Consider the following 21,000-nt stretch of genomic DNA (forward strand, 5'->3'; position numbering starts at 1 on the left):
TAATCAAGTTGGTTTATACCAGAAGTGCAAGCTTAGTATAATATTTTAAATGTTTTAACATAATTTATTACATTAATAGATTAAAGGAGAAAACTGCATGTCATCTCAATAGGGACAGAATGAAGCTTTATTTTTACCTCATATCATATATTACTTACCTCATGAAAGTGAAAGTGAAAGTCACTTATTCGTGTCCGACTCTGCGAGCCCATGGACTTAGTCCGTGGAATTCTCCTGGCCAGAATACTGGAGTGGGTAGCCTTTCCCTTCTGCAAGGGATATTCCCAACCCAGGGATTAAACCCAAGTCTCCCACATTGCAGGCAGATTCTTTACCAGCTGAGCCACAAGGGAAGCCCAAGACTACTGGAGTGGGTAGCCTATCCCTTCTCCAGCGGATCATCCTGACCCAGGACTTCAACCAGGGTCTCTTGCATTTCAGGCAGATTCTTTTCCAACTGAGCTATCAGGGAAACTTAGTACTTACCTCATATCATACATTAAAATAATCTCAGATTAATAATAATTATGATAATAATAGTAAAACAACTTCAGAAGACATACCTGTGAAAGGCTTAGCTGAGAACTTTTAGAAAGAGATAGGATAATACATTTATTGCCTCAGGATAGAAAATAATTTCTATACTCAAATTATCAAATCAAAGATTTGATAAACACTTATTAATAGGTACATGAAATGATGTTTGACTTTATTGATAGAGAAAAATATTAATAGCCCAAAGAGGACCATTTTACACACAGAGACTGATAAATATGTTAACATTTTATAATGTTATTAATGAAAACATGTCAGTCTATTCAGGCTTCTGTAACAAAATACCACAAGCTGGGTGATTTTGTAACAACAGAAGCTTATTTTTCACAGTTCTGGAGGCTGGAAATCTGAAATCAGGGTGCCAGTATGGTTGATTGAGCGCCCTCTTTTGGGTGTCAGAATTCTCAGAGTATCCTCACACGGCAGAACAGGCTGGGGAGCTCTCTTGGGCTTCTTTTACAAGGGCATTAATCCCACTTATGAGAGCTCTACCCTCATTACTTACCTCTCTAAGGACCCACTATTACCATCATATTGGGCATTAGGATTTCAATATATGAATACTGAGCAAACACAAACATTCACACGATAGCAATGTGCAACAATGCGAACACTTACATACATTGCTAGCGGAAGTATAAATTGGCACAAGCAATTTGAAAGATATTTTTACATTGTCAGACAAAGTTGAAGATGCATATATCCAATGGTTGAGCAATTCAACACCTGTGGTTACCTTAGAGAAACCCATGCACAGGTGAATCAAGAGATATGTGAAAGTACATTTGTAGCAGCATTTTTCTGAAAGGAAAAATTTTGAAACTCTAATTTCCTTTCATAGAGAAATGGATAAACATTCTCTTGCATAATTACACTATAGAATGTATACATTATACAGGTGTGAGAAATAAACACAGCAACACAAATCAACATAAATGTATTTCACAAGCATAATATTGAAGGAAAAAGGAATGGCAAACTACTCTGCATTCTTGCCTTAAGAACCCCATGCACAGTATAAAAACTCAGAAAGATGTGACACTGAAAGATGAACACCCCAGGTCAGAAGCTGTCCAATATGTTACTGGAGAAGAGCGGAGAAATAGCTCCAGAATGAATGAAAAGTCTGAGTCAAAGTGGAAAAAATGTCCAGTTGTGGATGTTTCTGGTGGTAAAAGTAAAGTCCAATGCTGTAAAGAACAATATTGCATAGGAACCTGGAATGTTAGGTCCATGAATCAAGGTAAATTGGAAGTGGTCAAACAGGAGATGGCAAGAATGAACATTGACATTTTAGAAATCAGTGAATTAAAATGGACTGGAATGGGCAACAATCCCTTAGAAGAAATGGAGTAGCCCTCATAGTCAACAAAGTCTCAAAAACGACAGAATGATCTTGGTTCATTTCCAAGGCAAACCATTCAATATCACAGTAATCCAAGACTATGCCTCAACCACTAATGCCGAAGAAGCTGAACAGTTCTATGAAGACCTACAAGACCTTCTAAAACTAATAGCAAAAAGAGATGTCCTTTTCATCATAGGGGATTGGAATGCAAAAGTAAGAAGTCAAGAGATACTTGGAGTAACAGGCTAGTTTGGCCATGGAATACAAAATGAATCAGGGAAAAGGCTAACAGAGTTTTGCCAAGAGAATGCACTAGTCAGAGCAAACACCCTCTTCCAACAACACAAGAGAAGACTCCACACATGAACATCACCAGATGGTCAACACCAAGATCAGATTGATTACATTCCTTGTAGCCAAAGATGGAGAAGCTCTATACAGTCAGCAAAAACAAGACCAGGAGCTGACTGTGGCTCAGATCATGAACTCGTTATTGCCAAATTCAGACTGAAATTGAAGAAAGTAGGGAAAACCACTAGACCATTCAGGTATGACTCAAATCAAATCCATTATCATTATACAGTGGAAGTGACAAATAGATTCAAGGGATTAGATTTGATAGAGTACCTAAAGAACTATGGATAGAAGTTCATAACATTGTACCAGAGGTGGTGATCAAGACCATCCCCAAGAAAAAGAAATGCAAAAAGGCAAAATGGTAGTCTGAGGAGGCCTTACAGATAGCTAAGAAAAGAAGAGAAATGCAAACCAAAGGAGAAAAGGAAAGATAAACCCATCTGAATACAGAGTTCACAGAATAGCAAGGAGAGACAAGAAAGCCTTCCTAAGTGAATAGTGCAAAGAAACGGGGCGGGGGACAGAATGGGAAAGACTAGAGATCTCGTCAAGAAAATCAGAGATACAAAGGGAATATTTCATGCAACGATGGGCACAATAAAGGACAGAAATGGTATGGACCTAACAGAAGCAGAACATGTGGCAAGAATACACAGAACTATACAAAAAAGATCTTAATGATGCAGATAACCATGGTGGTGTGATTGCTCACCTAGACCCAGACATCTTGGAGTATGAAGTCAAGGGGGCCTTAGCATCACTACGAACAAGCTAGTGGAGGTGATGGAATTCCAGTTGAGCTATTTCAAATCCTAAAAGATGATGCTGTGAAAGTGCTGCACTGAATATGCCTACACATTTGGAAACTTCAGCAATGGCCACAGGACTGGAAAAGGTCAGTTTTCATTCCAATCCAAAGACAGGCAACACCAAAGAATGCTCAAACTACCTCACAATTGCACTCATTTCACACGCTAACGAAGTGATGCTCAAAATTCTCCAAGCCAGGCTTCAGCAGTACGTGAACCGAGAACTTCCAGATGTTCAAGCTGGCTTTAGAAAAGGCAGAGGAACCAGAGATCAAATTGCCAACATCTGCTGGATCATCGAAAAAACAAGAGAATTTTAGAAAAACACCTACTTCTGCTTTATTGACTATGCCAAAGCCTTTCACTGTGTGGATCACAACAAACTGGAAAATTTTTCGAGATAGGAATACCAGACCATCTGACCTGCCTCTTGAGAAATCTGTATGGAGGTCAGGAAGCAACAGTTAGAACTGGACATGGAACAACAGACTGGTTCCAAATTGGGAAAGGAGTACATCAAGGCTGTATATTGTCACCCTATTTATTTAATATATGCAGAGCACATCATGGGAAATGCCAGGCTGGATGAAGCACAAGCTGGAATCAAGATTGCCAGGAGAAATAGCAATAACCTCAGATACGCAGATGACACCACCATTATGGCAGAAAGCGAAGAAGAAGAATCTCGTGATGAAAGTGAAAGAGGAGAGTGAAAAAGTTGGCTTAAAACTCAGCATTAAAAAAACAAAGATCATGGCATCTGGTCTCATCACTTCATGGCAAATAGACGGGGAAACAATGAAACAATGACAGACTTTATTTTCTTGGATTCCAAAAATCACTGCAGATTGTGACTGCAGCCATGAAATTAAAAGACGCTTGCTCCTGGGAATAAAACCTATGATAAACTCAGATAATGTCTTAAAAAGCATAGACATTATTTTGCCAACAAAGGTCCATCTAGGCAAAGTTATGGTTTTTCCAGTAGTCATGCCTGGATGTGAGAATTGGACCATAAAGAAGGCTGAGCACCAAAGAATTGATGCTTTTGAACTGTGGTGTTGGAGAAGACTCTTGAGAGTTCCTTGGACTGCAAGGAGGTCAATCCAATCCATCCTAAAGGGAATCAATCCTGAATATTCATCAGAAGCACTGGTACTGAAGCTGAAGCTCCAATACTTTGGCCACCCAATGTGAAGAGCCGACTCATTGGAACGGACCCTGATGCTGGGAAAGATTGAAGGCAGGTGGAGAAGGGGATGACAGAGGATGAGCTGGTTGGATGGCATCACCGACTCAATGGACATGAGTTTGAGAAAATTCCAAGAGATGGTGAAAGACAGGGAAGCCTGGCATGCTGCAGTCAATGGAGTTGCAAAAAGTCTGACACAACTGAGTGACTGAACAAGAACACCTGAAATATAATGTGGCATGTGAAACTGAATAGGGGGAAAGATTAAGATTCCATTAAAGTATTGGAATAGTTTGAACTTTTTCCTGGATATAATGTATGGGCCACTGAATTTTCTAAGTAGTTTTTAAGCAAGCACAGAAAATAGAAAGCAGAGAGAGAAACTGGTAACTGACTTCACAGAGCACAGAAATTCTGTTAATTGAGAGCTTGCAGAAGGGAATTCTGAATAGAAACTCCCTAGGGTACCTGCAATCGTGCTCCCTGAATATGGAAACCTAGCATATCTCCTCCCGAAAGCATTTGAATTAACAAGTTATAACTACTTAACTTAAATTTGGAATCAGGAGGGGAGAAGCAGAGTGAGGCACAATGGGAATAAGAGGTATACCTCAGAGGTATCTCACAACTTGTTTCTGCTTCTCCCTTAAATATTAAAGGACATTTAATATTAAATATTAAAGGACCACCAATTACAGAAAGCTTCAAACAGATTCAGAGACCTAAATCAGTAAACAGGACAACTCAATTCAGAGGACATAGCACACAGCAGGAAGCAAAAGAAAATTCACAAAAAAATATACTGTGTACACAGAAATAGGAGAGATATTATGCACATAAAAGGTGACTAAGATGCTATAAAATGAGAAAGAAGAGAAGAATTTGAAACGTGTATAAATGTAGTCACAATTTTTTTAAAAAAATCAAAGGTTTGAAAGCAAAATGATAGACATGGAAAACTGAAAAGCTCAGTATGCTTGGCCAGGCCTTCAGTCCTAGGTCCTTCCTAGATCTTGTAGATAACCAATTATCCAATCAAACAAAATAGTCACCAGTACATAATTGTTCTGTGGCTGTTTATATGAGATTATTATATAGTCAGTGGACAATAACAAAATGATACTGATGATTTGAAAAGACCAACTGGTACTTGAAACCAATGTGAGAGTCAGTGGTGTGGCTTGCCCAAAGCAATAATTGGATCAAGTTTAATGGTGCCATGGTTTAGGGTATAGAAGTTTGATGACATCCCTTCAATTGCCCCAACGTGAGGTTTCCTTCACCTGGCAGGACCTCATTCTGAGTGGGCAGAATGCCATCACCACCAACCGAGTGTATATTCATCGAGGAAATGGGAAACTCAAGAAGCATTTACTGAACATCCTATAAACTGATGTCTCCTGAATTGCCCTGCTGAGAAATTCTCCTTAGAACTTCTCCTAAGTTTTAAGATACATATCAGAGTGCTTGTTTTCACAAATGCATTTGTGTGTCCACTTCAAAAGATAGACCCAGCCCTGTCAAATTTTATAATACGAAGGAAAAAAGTGACAATCTTAAACACTTATAGAAAGGCACCTCATTTAAATAATAAGAGTCAATGTGTCGTCTGACTTCCCATTAGTAAAGCTGAATATGCAAGGCTGGAGAAAACGCCTTCAAAATTTTGAAATCTCTGGCCAAATTATCTAGCCGGTTAATGTAAAATAAAGATATTTTGGGGTATTCAGAGTCTCAAAAATTTTATGTTCACTACCCTTTAACATAGAGGTACTAAAAAATGTGTTTAACAAAACAAGAAAGATCCAAGCATTGGACCCAGTAAATGGTGAATAAAGAAAGAAAATTTCAGGAAACAAGTACTAGGTTACCTCTGCATTTACCACAAGGAAAATATTTTGGAGCACCATTTTAATTACCTACTGGAAAACTTAGAAAACTGAACACATTTTTAAGTGAAATTATTAACTTTATGGGAAATATTGTAAATATACATATAGGAAAATAATACATATAGGAAAACTTAATTATAACTTTCTCAGTAGTTAACAATATGTATATATTAAATAACAATATAAATACTATATATTTAGCTAAACACTATGATATTAACTTGAAAAAAGAGATGTACAAGTAGGTATATTATGTGGCAGAAATAGTTTCGTGTGTCATATAAGAAGCCAATAATGAACAAAATTACATATTAAGAGAGCAGTATAAGAATATTTATTTGAGATAATGGAGACATTTCAGAACAAAGAGCTGCAAGAATCAAAACTGTTTTCTTTTGGTAACTATAAAGTGAGGAATGAGGAGAAATGGGGCCGTGGTGGCGTTTTAATATTATTTGTTTTGTTTTACCCGACTTATGTTGATAAAAATAAAAATTTTTATAAAAGATGATACATGAGGTGGATGAACCTAGAGCCTGTTATACAGAGTGAAGTAAGTCAGAAAGAAATATTAATGCATATATATGGAATCTAGAAAAACAGTACTGATGAAACTATTTACAGAGAAGCAATGGAGATGCAGTTGTAGATAATGGTCTGGTGGACACAGCAGGGGACTGAGAGGGTAGGACAAATTGAGAAAGCAGCACTAACATATATACACTATCAAATATAAAATATGTAAAATGTAAAATAGATAACTAGTGGGATGCTCCTGTACAACACAGGGAGCTCAACCTGGTGCTCTGTGATGACCTAGAGGGATGGAATGGGGGACGGGGGTGGAGGGAGGCTCAAGAAGGAAGGGATACATATATATATAATTATGACTGATTTGCACTGATGTATGGCAGAGGCCACCACAACATTGTAAAGCAATTATTCCCCAATAAAAGAAAAGAAAATTTTTTAAAAAGATGATGTCAGAACCATGCAAGATGGATGAGAAGAAGGAGGGGGTGCATTTAACTTTTATATTTTCTATTTTTCTCTTCTTAGGAAATGGTATGTCTCGGTACCAATGACAACAGGAGATGTGCTAAAAGAGGTTAGAGGAAATCAAGTGGCTTTTCAAGACTGCTTTATTGCAAATAGTCTTTTCCTGCTGACTTTTCCTTTGTTGACAATACCTGAGATTCCTGGGTTTTTACCAATATCTTCACCACGGGGTAGTCAGTTAATAGCAAATTGGGCTGCTTGTGTTCCTTCGTTTGTTGTGGTGGTAGCTGACATGGAGACCTTTCAGACAAATGATTCATTCCATACTTGGACCAGAATCAGAGTGCCTCCAAATATTCTGACTGAAGATGAAAGACACAATGTGTCTGATGTGACCCTATCACGGGATGGAATATTTTTTTTAATAAATGGTGTTCTCTACTTAAAAAATTATAATACATTTACAAGACTGGGAAGCAATGCAAATCTTCCTGATGGTGGAATTATTGGCATTACATCAAGAAAGTGGTGTTGGATCAACTATTTATTAAAGGTTAGTAAAAGATTACATATATATGTATATTACACCCACACATTTAGATATATTTACTGAACTGTTTAATCTTCCCAGGTGGCCTAGAGGTAAAGAATTTGCCTGCCAATGCAGGAGATGTGGGTTCAATCCCTGGGTCGGGAAGATCCCCTGGAGAAGGAAATGGCAACCCACTCTAGTATTCTTGTCTGAGAAATCCCATGGACAGAGGAACCTGGTGGGCTACAGTCTATGGGGTTGCAAAAGAGTTGGATGTGACTTAGCGACTAAACAACAGCAGCAGCTATTTTTGGTTGTAGGTTTTTTTCCTTTTATCTCTTTATATACATTGTGCCACTCCTTCTGGCCTGTAGAGTTTATCCTGAAAAGTCAGATAATTCTCTTATGGTAGTTCCCCTATATATAACTGTGTTGCTTTTCTCTTGTTGCTCTTAAGACTCTCTCTTTATCTTTAATTTTTTTTGTCACTTTAATTATATTTTGTCTCTGTGTTCATCTTGTTTGGCAACCCTCTGTGCTTCCTGGACCGGGATGTCTGTTTCTTTTCTCAAGTTAGTGAAGTTTTCAGCTCTTATTTCTTCAAATAAATTCTCTGCCCCTTTCTTTCTCTCTTCTCCTTTCTTTTATCTTCTCCCCAATAATGCAAATGTTAGTATGATGCTGCACTGATGTTGTCCCAAAGGGACAGTTCATACGGTTTTCACTACTCTGTCTTCCTGACCACTGATTAATTTCTCTGTATCATCTAATCTTACTGTCAGTACCTTTTAGGATGTTTTTCATTTTAGCTTTTATATTCCTCTGCTCTAGCTCTTTTTATATATTTTCTAACTCTGTTGAAATTCTTACTATATTCATTCACTCTCCCAAATTCATTGAGCATTTTGTGTTCATTATCTTGATCTCTTTATCAGATATATTGCTTATCTCCACTTTGCTAAATTCTTTTTCTGGGATTTTGTCTTGTTTCTTCATTTGGAACATAATCGTCTGCCTCATTTTCCCAGTTCTTTACTGTTTACTTCTATGTGTTAGATAGGTCAGCTGTGTCTCCTGGACCTGTAAAAGTAGCTTTACATAGGAGACAGTCTTTGAGGCCCAGCAGCACACCCCTTTGGTTACCAGAACTATATTCTTTAGAGGTACCCCTGACATGGATGGTGGGGCTGAGTAATGGGCATGCTGATCAGTGAGGCTGGCACCTGGCCAAGCTGGCTGTGAGGCTGCCCTTTGGGTGGTGGCTGTGCGCCCATTGGAGAGCAGGGTAGGCTTTCTGCTCAGTTGGTTGTGTGGCCCAGCAGATGTGTGTCCCCTTGGAGGACAGGGCTGGGTTTCTGTGTAGCTGTCTGCATGGATCAGGTGGCCTCTTGGCTGGTGCGAACCTGTTGCAGAGTGGGGCCAAGTCAACTCTGAATGCAAAGTTAAAACAAATGTATGCAAGCTACCAGAGCTTCCCTAAGATGACATATGTAACAGCTACACCCCCATATCAATTAAAGAAATTGAATTTGTTATTTAAAAACCTTACCACAGAGAAAACTTCACGCCAAGAGTATTTCACCAGTGAATTCTATATTTTTTTTAAAAATGCCACAATTTCTAAAATCTTTCAGAAAACTGAACAAGGAGGATACTTCCCGATTTATTCAGTGAGGCCAGCATTATGTGATACCACAACCAAGAATAACACATGACAAGGATATAAAAAGTGTTAGTAAACCAGATCTAAAAATATATAAAAAGGAAAATACATCATGACCAAGTGGGTTTAACTTAGGAATAAAAGAGTGACTTGCAATAGAAAATCAATCAACTTAATTCACCTTATTAGAAAATAACTTTAAAAACCCATATGATCATCTCAATAGGTACATATAAAAGCATTTGAAAAAATGTAGTATACACAATTGATTTTAAAAATCAGCAAGTTAGGAATGAAAGAGAACTTCCTCAACCTAACAGAACATTTATGAGAAACCTTAAGCTACCATTGTCCAATGGTAAAAGACTGTTATTTACTCTGCTCAAATTTGATGTAAGAATGCTGTTGCTGGTTAAACATACCATTTGATGTTCATTTTTTACTAACACCATTTGCTCCTTTGTTCCTTTCTCCCATTTCTTGCTTAAAATAAGGAGCAAGGTGCGAATGCCCACACCGCATCCATTCAACTTGGTACTGACAGTTCTAGCAGATGCAATGAGTTAAGAAATGAATGAAAGGAATCTGTATTGAAAAGGAGACTGTCTTTATTCAAACACTTTTAGATATAGAAAAGATTATGAAATCTATTTTTTTTTAAGTTACAGGGCTAATAAATGTGTTTACCAGGTTGCAGTATGTAAGATCAATATAAAAAAAATCAACTGCATATTTACATAGCAATTTAATTTTGTATATGAAAGATATAAACATATAAATGAACAATCATAAACTGAAAAATTTTTAAATACTGTTTAAATAGAATTTAAAATATTAAATACTTAGGAATAAACCTGATAAAAGACACACAAATATATATACTTTAAAACTACAAATATTATTGAGTGAAGTAAAAGACATGTATAATGTATCATCGGTTGAAATGTATGAAAATGTATCTTGTTCATAGGTGGAAAAAATGCAATATTGTTACAATGAGAATTCTTGAGAAAAGCAGCACTTCAATTAAAATCCTATTGGCTTTCATAGAAATTAAGAAGCTGATTCTATCAGTATGGAACAAAAAAAAAATCTGGAAATAAATGCCACTAAAAATGTAGATCTTGGTTGGAATGCAGAATATTTTAAAAGTTTTGAATTCTTCCTAAGCTTATCTACATGAACAATATGAAAAGGCAAAAAGATAGGACACTGAAAGGTGAACTCCCCAGGTCGGTAGGTGCCTAATATGCTACTGGAGATCAGTGGAGAAATAACTCCAAAAAGAATGAAGAGATGGAGCCAAAGCAAAAACAATACCCAGTTGTGGATATGACTGGTGATGGAAGTAAAGTTCAATACTATAAAGAACAATATTGCAGAGGAACCTGGAATGTAGGTCCATGAATCAAGGCAAACTGGAAGTGGTCAAACAGGAGATGGCAAGAATGAATGTTAATATTTTAGGAATCAGTGAACTAAAATGGACTGGAATGGGTGAATTTAACTCAGATGACCATTATATCTACTACTGTGGGCAAGAATCCCTTAGAAGAAATGGAGTAGGCATCATAGTCAACAAAAGAGTCCAAATGCAGTACTTGAATCCAATCTCAAAAAAGACAGAAATCTCTGTTCGTTTCCAAGGCAAACCATTCGATATCACAGTAATCCACGTCTATGCCCTGACCAGTAATGCTGAAGAAGCTAAAGTTGAATGGTTCTATGAAGACCTACAAGACCTTCTAGAACTAACACCCAAAAAAAGATGTTCTTTTCATTATAGGGGACTGGAATGCAAAAGTAGGAGTCCAGAAATACCTGGACACACTTGGCACATTTGGCCTTGGAGTACAGAATAAAGTAGGGCAAAAGCTAATAAAGTTTTACCAAAAGAATACACTGGTCATAGCAAACACCCTCTTCCAACAACACACGAGAAGACTCTACACATGGACATCACCAGATGGTCAATACTGAATCAGATTGTTTATATTCTTTGCAGCCAAAGATGGAGAAGCTCTATACAGTCAGCAAAAACAAGACCGGGAGCTGACTGTGGTTCAGATCATGAACTCCTTATTGCCAAATTCAGATTTAAATTGAGAAAGTAGGGAAAACCACTAGATCAATCAGGTATGACCTAAATCAAATCCCTTATGATCATACAGTGGAAGTGACAAATAGATTCAAGGGACTAGATCTGATAGAGTGCCTGAAGAACTATGGATGGAGGTTCCTAACATTCTACAGGAGCCAGCAATCAAGACCATCCCCAAGAAAAAGAAATGCAAAAATGCAAAATGGCTGTCTGAGGAGGGCTTACAAATACCTGTGAAAAGAGAAGTGAAAGTCAAGGGAGAAAAGGAAAGATATACCCATCTAAATTCAGAGTTCCAAAGAACAGCAAGGAGAAATAAGAAAGCCTTAGTGATAAATGCAAAGAAATGGAGGAAAACAATGGAATGGGAAAGACTAGACATCTCAAGAAAATTAGAGACACGAAGGGAACATTTCATGCAAAGGTGGGCACAATAAAGGACAGAAATGGTATGGACCTAACAGAAGCAGAAGATATTAAGAAGAGGTGGCAGGAATACACAGAAGAATTATACAAAAAAGATCTTCAGAACCCAGATAATCATGATGGTGTGATCACTGACCTAGAGCCAGACATCCTGGAATGTGAAGTCAAGTGGGCCTTAGGAAGTATCACTAAGAACAAAGCTAGTGGAGGTGATGGAATTCCAGCTGAGCTATTCCAAATCCTGAAAGATGATGCTGTGAAAGTGCTGCACTCAATATGCCAGCAAATTTGGAAAACTCAGCAGTGGCCACAGGACTGGAAAAGGTCAGTTTTCATTCCAATCCCAAAGAAAGGCAATGCCAAAGAATGCTCAAACTACTGCACAATTGCACTCATCTCACACGCTAGTAAAGGAATGCTCAAAATTCTCCAAGCCAGGCTTCAACAATACGTGAACTGTGAACTTTCAGATGTTCAAGCTGGTTTTAGAAAAGGCAGAGGAACCAGAGATCAAATTGCCAACATCTGCTGGATCATTGAAAAAGCAAGAGAGTTCCAGAAAAACATCTATTTCTGCTTTATTGACTATGCCAAAGCCTTTACAAACTGTAGAAAATTCTTAAAGAGATGGGACTACCAGACCACCTGACCTGCCTCTTGAGAAGTCTGTGTGCAGATCAGGAAGCAACAGTTAGAACTGGACATGGAACAACAGACTGGTTCCAAATAGGGAAAGGCGTATATGTCAAGGCTGTATATTGTCACCCTACTTATTTCACTTATATGCAGAGTACATCATGTGAAATACTGGACTGAAAGAAGCACAATCGGGAATCAAGATTGCCAGGAAAAATATCAATAACCTCAGATATGCAGATGACACCACCCTTATGGCAGAAAGTGAAGAAGAACTAAAGAGCCTCTTGATGAAAGTGAAAGAGGAGAGTGAAAAAGTTGGCTTAAAGCTCCACACTCAGAAAACTAAGATCATGGCATCTGGTCCCATCACTTCATGGGAAATAGACGGGGAAACAATGGAAACAGTGAGAGACTTTATTTTCTTGGGCTCCAAAATCACTGCAGATGGTGACTGCAGCCATGAAATTAAAACACGCTTACTCCTTGGAAGGAAAGTTGTGACCAACCTAGACAGCATATTCAAAAGCAGAGACATTACTTTGCCAACAAAGGTCCATCTAGTCAAGGCTATGGTTTTTCCAGTAGTCATGTATGGATGTGAGAATTGGATTATAAAGAAAGCTGAGCACCAAAGAATTGATGCTTTTAAACTATGGTGTTGGAGAAGACTCTTGAGAGTCCCTTGGACTGCAAGGAGATCCAACCAGTCCATCCGAAAGGAAATCAGTCCTGAATATTCATTGGAAGGACTGATGCTGAAGCTGAAACTCCAATACTTTGGCCACCTGATGCAAAGAACTGACTTATTGGAAAAGACCCTGATGCTGGGAAAGATTGAAGGCAGGAGGAGAAGGGGACGACAGAGGATGAGATGGTTGGATGGCATCGCCGACTCAGTGGACATGAATTGGAGTAAACTCCAAGAGATGGTGAAGGACAGGGAAGCCTGGCATGCTGCCGTCCAGGGGGTCGCAAAGAGTCAGACATGACTTAGCGACTGAACAGAACAGAACAGAAAGTGTCTTTATTTTTTGCCTTCATTTCCACCAAATACAGAATTATATAATGATAGGTGGGTTTTGTTGTTTTTCAGTTGGTTTTAAAGCAATTTACAGACATTTGGTTATCTTATGGCTTTCATCATTTTTGTTAAGAAGTGAGCCATTATTCCAGTCATTGTTCTCAAGTATATAATGTGTCTTTTTCGCTTGTTGCTCCTTTAGATCCTTCATTTTATCTTTGGTTTTCAGCATTTTTATTATGTGCTTATGTGTAATTTCCTTTGTATTTATCCTGTTTGAGGTTCAGTTGAGCTTCTTGGATTTCTGGGATTAGGTCTTTCATTAATTTTTGGATGTTCTTGAACATTATTTCTTCAAATACTTCTTCTGCACCAGTCTCTTTTTCCTCTTCTTCTAGGATTCCAGAAACATATATATGAGACTGTTTAATATGGGCAGATGTCCTGATTTTTTTTCTTTGTATTTCAGTTAGGATACATGCTATTAACCTGTCATCAAATTCACTGCTCTTTCCCTCTTGCTATTCTCAGTTAACTCTTAAATCCATCTAGTAATTTCTTTATTCCTGGTATCATATCTTTAATTTCTAGCATTTACTTCTGTTTTTTTTTTTTCTTTTTAATTTATTTTTGGCTGCGCTGGGTCTTAGTTGCTGCACGTGGGCTTTCTCTAGTTGCGGTGAGTAGGGGCTGCTCTCTAGTTGCAGAGCTCAGGCTTCTCACTGAAGTGGCTTCTGTTGTTGCAGAGCACAGCTCTAGGTATGTGGGCTTCAGTAGTTCCAGCACACAGGCTCAGTAGTTATGGCGCACAGGCTTAGTTGCTCCGCAGCATGTGGGATCTTCCCGAGCCAGGGACAGGATCTATGTGCCCTGCATTGGCAAGTGGATTCTTAACCACTGGACCACCAGGGAGGTGCCCTATTCTGGTTTTGTTTTTTTTTTTTAATCATCTACATATCTTAACTGTAATTCCCCATCTCTGTGTTCTTGCTTGTCTTTCCACTAGATTTTCAGTGTTTCATCATAGCAATTTTCTTTTTTGCTGTGCCTGGAGTCTCAGCACTGACGAGATTCCAGAGATCTCTTCATACTTTGTAACTGAGTCACCAGCTTTCCAAATCCTAAGAGAGCCGTCTCTGCTGCCAAGCTTTTTTTTTTTTTAATCACTGGGGATTCTCTTTCCTTTCTCATCAGCCCCAGGATTTTCTTGCCTTGGGAGAATTCTCTCTCTCCTGCTTCCCTGCCCCTAATCCTTGCATGGAGACTGCTTTATACTCTCAGTGAAGTCCATGTATATGTCAGAAGGAGAGCTTGTCTTAGCTCTCTTATCCCACTTCCTGTATATGGTAACTGAGCATCCAGAATGCTGACAGATTTCTCTCAACTTTGTTGCCCTGGTGCATGTCCCCTCCTTGTCTTCAGAAGGTTACTGCTTTATATTTGGGAGAGGCCATGTATGCATCAGAGGGATTGCTCCACTTTCCTGTCTTGCCCCAAGACCTTGGCTTACTATACCCAAGCACTAAGTGAAGATCTATAGGAAAGAGTTTTGGGTAGGTATAATCTCATTACATGGCTGGGGCTCACTGGAGTTCCCATCTATCATGTTTATGACCAATTCCCCTTCCCATCCCTCTGCCAAGAATAGTGAGAATAGCTGTGAGTCTTTTCTATAAAGGGCTCATTTTGTTTCTAATCTATTTCCTTCTTGAGAATTGTTTCACACTCATTTTCAGCAACAGAAGTTCTAGGTTTTAAATTGAATCTTCATTTGGTAAAATGTCTTTTTACCCCAAATGATCTCTCTCTCTCTTTTTTTTTTTTAGTTATCAGTTCGATTTCTTTCTACATACTGTTTGAATATAGGCTAAATATTTGCATATTAAATAAAAGTACAAATTTATTTATTTTGGGAGACAAGATATGCACAAAAGACTCTATTGATTGCCATGGACATAGAACTTCCATTTTAAGTAAAAATCTTTAAGAATTAGAACCAGTTGGGGGAGGGGAGACAGAGGAAAGGGGATACCTGGCTCCCTAAATGAAATTACACCCACTGAATCTCAGACATAGCATCTCTGGGTGGTCTTCCCCTCTAACAGTGTCCATCAAAGGGTGGTACTGAATTGCCTCAGGTTTTAAGTTCTCTCTTCTCTTTAACAAAGGAAGTTGGAATTCCAAAAATAATGTTTGAAATATCCTTATTTCTTGACCTTAGTAAACATCAAAGTCTAAGGGACACTCTTGGTCAGATAGATAAATACATAGGAAAAGAGAAGGCTAATGCTCTTTGAGGATTTAAAAGAGAATTTAAATTAATTATTTCTATTGATAGAAAAAGTATACAAAAGAATAAAATTACTGGAATAATTTATTTTTATACCTATGTGTGATATATTTCCATGTAACTTCTATGTCTGAAGTATTGTTCAGAAATACATTACAAATTAAACCTTTAGTAGTCACTGTGTTTCATTTTTAAATGTTGCAAAATAGAAGACAGGAACTGTTAGCATCCTCTCTAAAATCAAAGATATTCTAATTGTTTTCTGTTTTGTCACAGGATAAAGAAAGAAGAAGCAACATGGCAATCTGGACAGAAAATGAAGTTTATCTTGGATATGCTCTTCTTAAATTTGTTAAAATAGTAACTACTGAAAAACTGAAAGGACTTCTAAATATGTCACCAACTGCTACTCTGACTATACATAATGTTGAGTATACAGGACACCCTTTGGAACTTGCCTTGTTATTAAATTACTGCATTATATGTAACACCTCCAAAACAATTTACCTAGTGATACACAATGAAGATACAGTACAATGGGTATTCCAAGACTTTGCATTAGATGTCAGTATAGACACTTTTTTAATTCCATATTTCCTATATTCAGCAATGCCAGAATTATTACTATGGGACAAACATAGGATCTACTATTATTATCATAATTTCACAGATACTGGAGTTTTACAAACAACTACAGAATTTGGAAATCTATCAAGATTATCACAAAACAGCATTATTCATAATGTTCTTATGGGTAAGTTATCTTCAATCTGCAAAAATTATTCTAGATTTCATAGACATCTTCCTTATGAAGATGTACAATTTTAATGTATTAAAATATGGTGTTTTTGATAAAGATGTTTAGAAGTTTTACCATCTAAAAATGGTTATCTTTAAAATTCTCTTAATGCTAACTAGGATCTCATAAAGGACTTCCCTGGTGGCTCAGACAGTAAAGAATCTGCCTGCAATGCAGGCTACCCACTTTGATATTCTTGCCTGGAGAATTCCATATACAGAAGAGGCTGGTGGGCTACAGTCCATGGGGTCTGAAAGAGTCAGACACAACTGAGAGACTAACAGTTTCACTTTTTTCCAGGATCTCATAAAGCAAAATGGCAAACTCAAGTTCTTTATTCAGAGGTTCATTTTGATCAATCAGCAAATACACATGCAACTTACATATGTGTCTTCAGTGTAGAAGGTGATGTGTGGTTGTAGTCACTTCCTAGGGCTTAGGGCTCCCTAGGGCTCCCGTAACAAAAGTACCACAAACTGGTACAAACTTCAAGCCACAGGAATTTATTGTCTCAGTTCTAGAGGCTAGAATTCCACATTTAAAGTGTTGGCAGGGCCATACGCCCTCTGAAATCTGAAGGAATCTTTCCTAGCTTCTCTGACTTGCTGGCAAACCTTGCCATTCTTTCCTTGCAGCTGCAACATTCCAGTCACTGCCTGTGGCATCACATGGCATTCTTCCTGTCTTCATACACCATCCTGTTAAAGGACACCAGGGCCAACCGTAGCCCAGAATGATCTCATCTTAACTAATTACATCTGTAATGACTCTATTTCCAAATATAGTCATGTTCTGAAGCAGCATTTGGAGTTAGAAGTTCAACATAACTTTTTTAGGGGACACAATTCAATGACACTGAATTCTATAACAGGTGTTGTAGAGTTAAACCAATCTGTTTTCAAGTCCATGAAAATATCATTTAACGTTTCCAAACCTCAGTTTTCTAATCTAAAATATATTAATAGGACTGTCACGTTGACTAGATAAGGGGTTGTATATAAAATGCTTAGAATAACTACTTAGCAAGTGGTAGGCCTTAATAGTAGTTATTCTTGGGCTTTCCTGGTGGTTCATGGGTAGAGAATCCACCAGCCAATGCAGGAGACATGGGTTCTATCCCTAATCAGGAAGGATCGCACGTGCCTTGGAGCAACTAAGCCTGTCTGCACAACTATTGCACCTGTGCTCTAGAGCCTGGGAGCCATAATTATTGAAGCCTGCATGCCTTAGAGGCGGAGAAGGCAATGGCACCCCACTCCAGTACTCTTGCCTGGAAAATCCCATGGACGGAGGAGCCTGGTAGGCTGCAGTCCACGGGGTCGCTAAGAGTCGGACATGACTGAGCGACTTCACTTTCACTTTTCACTTTTTATGCATTGGAGAAGGAAATGGCAACCCACTCCAGTGTTCTTGCCTGGAGAATCGCAGGGACGGGGGAGCCTGGTGGGCTGCCGTCTATGGGGTCGCACAGAGTTGGACACAACTAAAGCGACTTAGCAGCAGCAGCAGCAGCATGCCTTAGAACCCATGCTCCACAACAAGAGGATCCACATCAATGAGAAGCCCAGACACCACAACTAGAGAGTAGTTCCTGCTCTCCACAACTAAAGAAAATTCAGCACAGCAACGAGGACCCAGCACAGCCAAAAATAAATTAATTAAATTAAAAAGCATATTATTTATTCTTCATGTTATTATTCCTAAGGTAGTGTACTGAACATTATATGAAATGCAAAGAAATAGAAAGTTTGATCCTCAAGGAATCTAGTTAGGAGTTAAATTAACTGGGGTATTTAAAGTAAATATCACTGTTATTTGTAATTGATCTTTCTTGACCCCATGTCACCCTTCAACTTACAGCCATTCAATCTTGCTACTCCCATTTACAGCAAAACTCCAGGAAGAATTGCCTACTTTCACTTTTCCTCTTTCCTCTCATTGTCTCTTGAATCCACTCTAATCAAATTTTCTCAAAAACTGCCCTTGTCAGGGGTTTCGATGACTCCCAATTTGTTAATTCAGTGGCCAATTTCCAGCCATCTTTTGTGATCTGGCAGCAGCATTTGAAACAATTCAACATGGCCTTTTTCCTGAAACACCTTTTCCCAAAGACTTTTGGGGGTGTTTTTGATCTTCCTCCTACTTCACCAGCCTCAACCTCTTTTCCATTCTCATCTTCTTAATTCCTAAATGGAGAAGTACCTCTGAACTCTGTTTACATTCATTCTTTGCCCTCCAGCCATGATCCCTAGCCTGAAATCAAACTGCTATTTCTTACTACCTCTTGATACTTTCACTCAGATGACTAGTGGGCATCTCAGACTAACATATCCAAAACTGAATCCTTGAGTCCCTCACCCACACTGCAACCTGCTTCTTCCCTTGTCATCCCCTATCAAGTGAACAGCTCTTCTTTTCTTCCAACCACAAACCTTGACTTCATCCTTGAATTTTCCCCTTTTACATCCCAAAGCAAGCCATTATCAAATCCTGTTGGCTATGTGTAAAAAGTATATCTAAAATCTAGCCTTTTTTGACCATTCCCACTCCAGTCCAAGCCCCTATCCTCTCTGGCCCATAAGTATAAGAGTTTTTTAAGTGGTCTCTCATCTTTTACCCATGTGTCTCCATCATCAACCAGCTTAGGGTATACCTAGCAGCCAGAGTGAGCCTTTGAAAATATGTGCAAAATCATATTCCTCTGCTTAAAACCCTCATGTGGCTTCTTATATCGCTCAGAATAAAATGTAAAGCCTTTAGCATAACCTGAAACACAGTATGAGATCTGGCCCTAGACTCTGATGTGGTTGCCTATCACTTGACTCTTTGTTCACGGTTACCTAGCCAGACTGGCCTCTTTGCTATTCCTTGGATATCTACTGCCAAGAATATTCTTCACTTTGATATCGACATAACTCTTCTACTTAATTCAGGCTTAAGTCCAAGTATTTTTTTATGTGTGACTTCTCTGGTAATGTCATTATATGATAGGACTTTCCAATTATTAGAAATATTGTCATATATTTTCTGTTAATAATTTAACTTTGGGAATTCCCTGGTGATCCAGTGGTTAAGAATCTGCCTTGCAATGCAGGGATACAGGTTCGATCCCTGGTTGGGAAGCTGGGATCCCACATGCTGTGAAGCAACTGAACCCATGCACCACAACTACAGAGTCCGTGCACGGCAACTAGAGAGTCCGTGCACGGCAACAGAAGATCCTCTGTGATTCAGTGAGAATCCCATGTGCAACTAAGACCCGAGGCAGCCAAATAAATCCTAAAATAAAATTTTAAAATATTTTTTTAAAGAGTTTAAAATTATAATTCTTATGTTTCAATCTTTAATTCATCTATAGTATTTGGTATGTTAGAAACCTAATTTTATTTCTTATTTTTCCTCTGAAACCTGGTATTGCCTTCAGATCAGTCTTCTATTAAGCAAAGCTTGCCCCACAGATCTGAAATGCCAATTTTAGTATGTATTTATTCCTCATGTTGAGTGAGTTCAGTTTTAGGCTATTCCCTCCCACTCATCTGTCTTCACAAGATCTATATTGTTGTGATCACTTCAGCGTTAATCACCTAACACACTAAGTGTGTGTGTTTAGTCACCAAGTGTGGGTGTCCGACTCTTTGTGACACTATGAACTGTAGCCCGCCAGGCTCCTCTGTTTATGAGATTTCTCAAGCAAGAATACTGGAGTGGGTTGCCATTTCCTTCTCCAGGGGATCTTCCCTACCCAGGGGTTGAATTCACATCCTTTGCATTGGCAGACGGATTCTTTACCACTCAGTCACCAGGAAAGCCCCTATCACACTACATAATTTACTTATTTTATGTTTATTGGTTGCCTTCCCTAAAGGAATGTAAGTTACAAAGGAAAAAAATCTTTTATTTTTTACTAATGTGTCCTCCCAACTACCTAGAGTTGTGTGTAGCTATAGTTGAGCATTCAATAAATATGTAATGAATAGATGATTGCATATTTGCCATATATTCCCAATCAGGAATGTTATATGTCTTCATTATTTTTATTTTCTTTAATTGGTCTATTAAATTCTTTCATCTCTTCTTCAGTCAGTTTTAGATGTTTGTATTTATTGGCAAAGACCACATTTTAATGTTTAAGTTTCTTACATATCTGTATTTGTATTCTCTTGCTCATTTATAATATTGTTTATGTCCCTACTTGCTGGTTTGCAAGGTATTTATTATTTTTAGAGGTCTTTTGGGTTTTGTTTTCCTTTCCTTTGAAAAGAACTGTTTTATTTATCAACTCTACATCTTTTTTTATTTAATTCCTTAATTTCTGCTTTTATCATTAATGATTCTTTTATATAGAGTGTTATATAAAAATTATGCAAACTTTTATAT

The 21,000-nt window shown here is 38.1% G+C and overlaps 1 protein-coding gene across 1 annotated transcript in view; it reads left to right on the forward strand.

The window, feature by feature from the left end:
- The window catches only part of CATSPERE (catsper channel auxiliary subunit epsilon), a 160,672-nt gene that overhangs the window by 78,675 nt on the left and 60,997 nt on the right, over nucleotides 1–21,000 (forward strand). The window contains exons 9-10 of the mRNA XM_025286013.3: nucleotides 7,213–7,705; nucleotides 16,101–16,578. Coding sequence (XP_025141798.2) covers nucleotides 7,213–7,705; nucleotides 16,101–16,578 — 971 coding nt within the window. The remainder of the gene's footprint in view (nucleotides 1–7,212; nucleotides 7,706–16,100; nucleotides 16,579–21,000) is intronic.

Source organism: Bubalus bubalis, chromosome 5 (genome assembly GCF_019923935.1).
Source record: "Bubalus bubalis isolate 160015118507 breed Murrah chromosome 5, NDDB_SH_1, whole genome shotgun sequence".
In the NCBI taxonomy this organism is placed as follows: domain Eukaryota; kingdom Metazoa; phylum Chordata; class Mammalia; order Artiodactyla; family Bovidae; genus Bubalus; species Bubalus bubalis.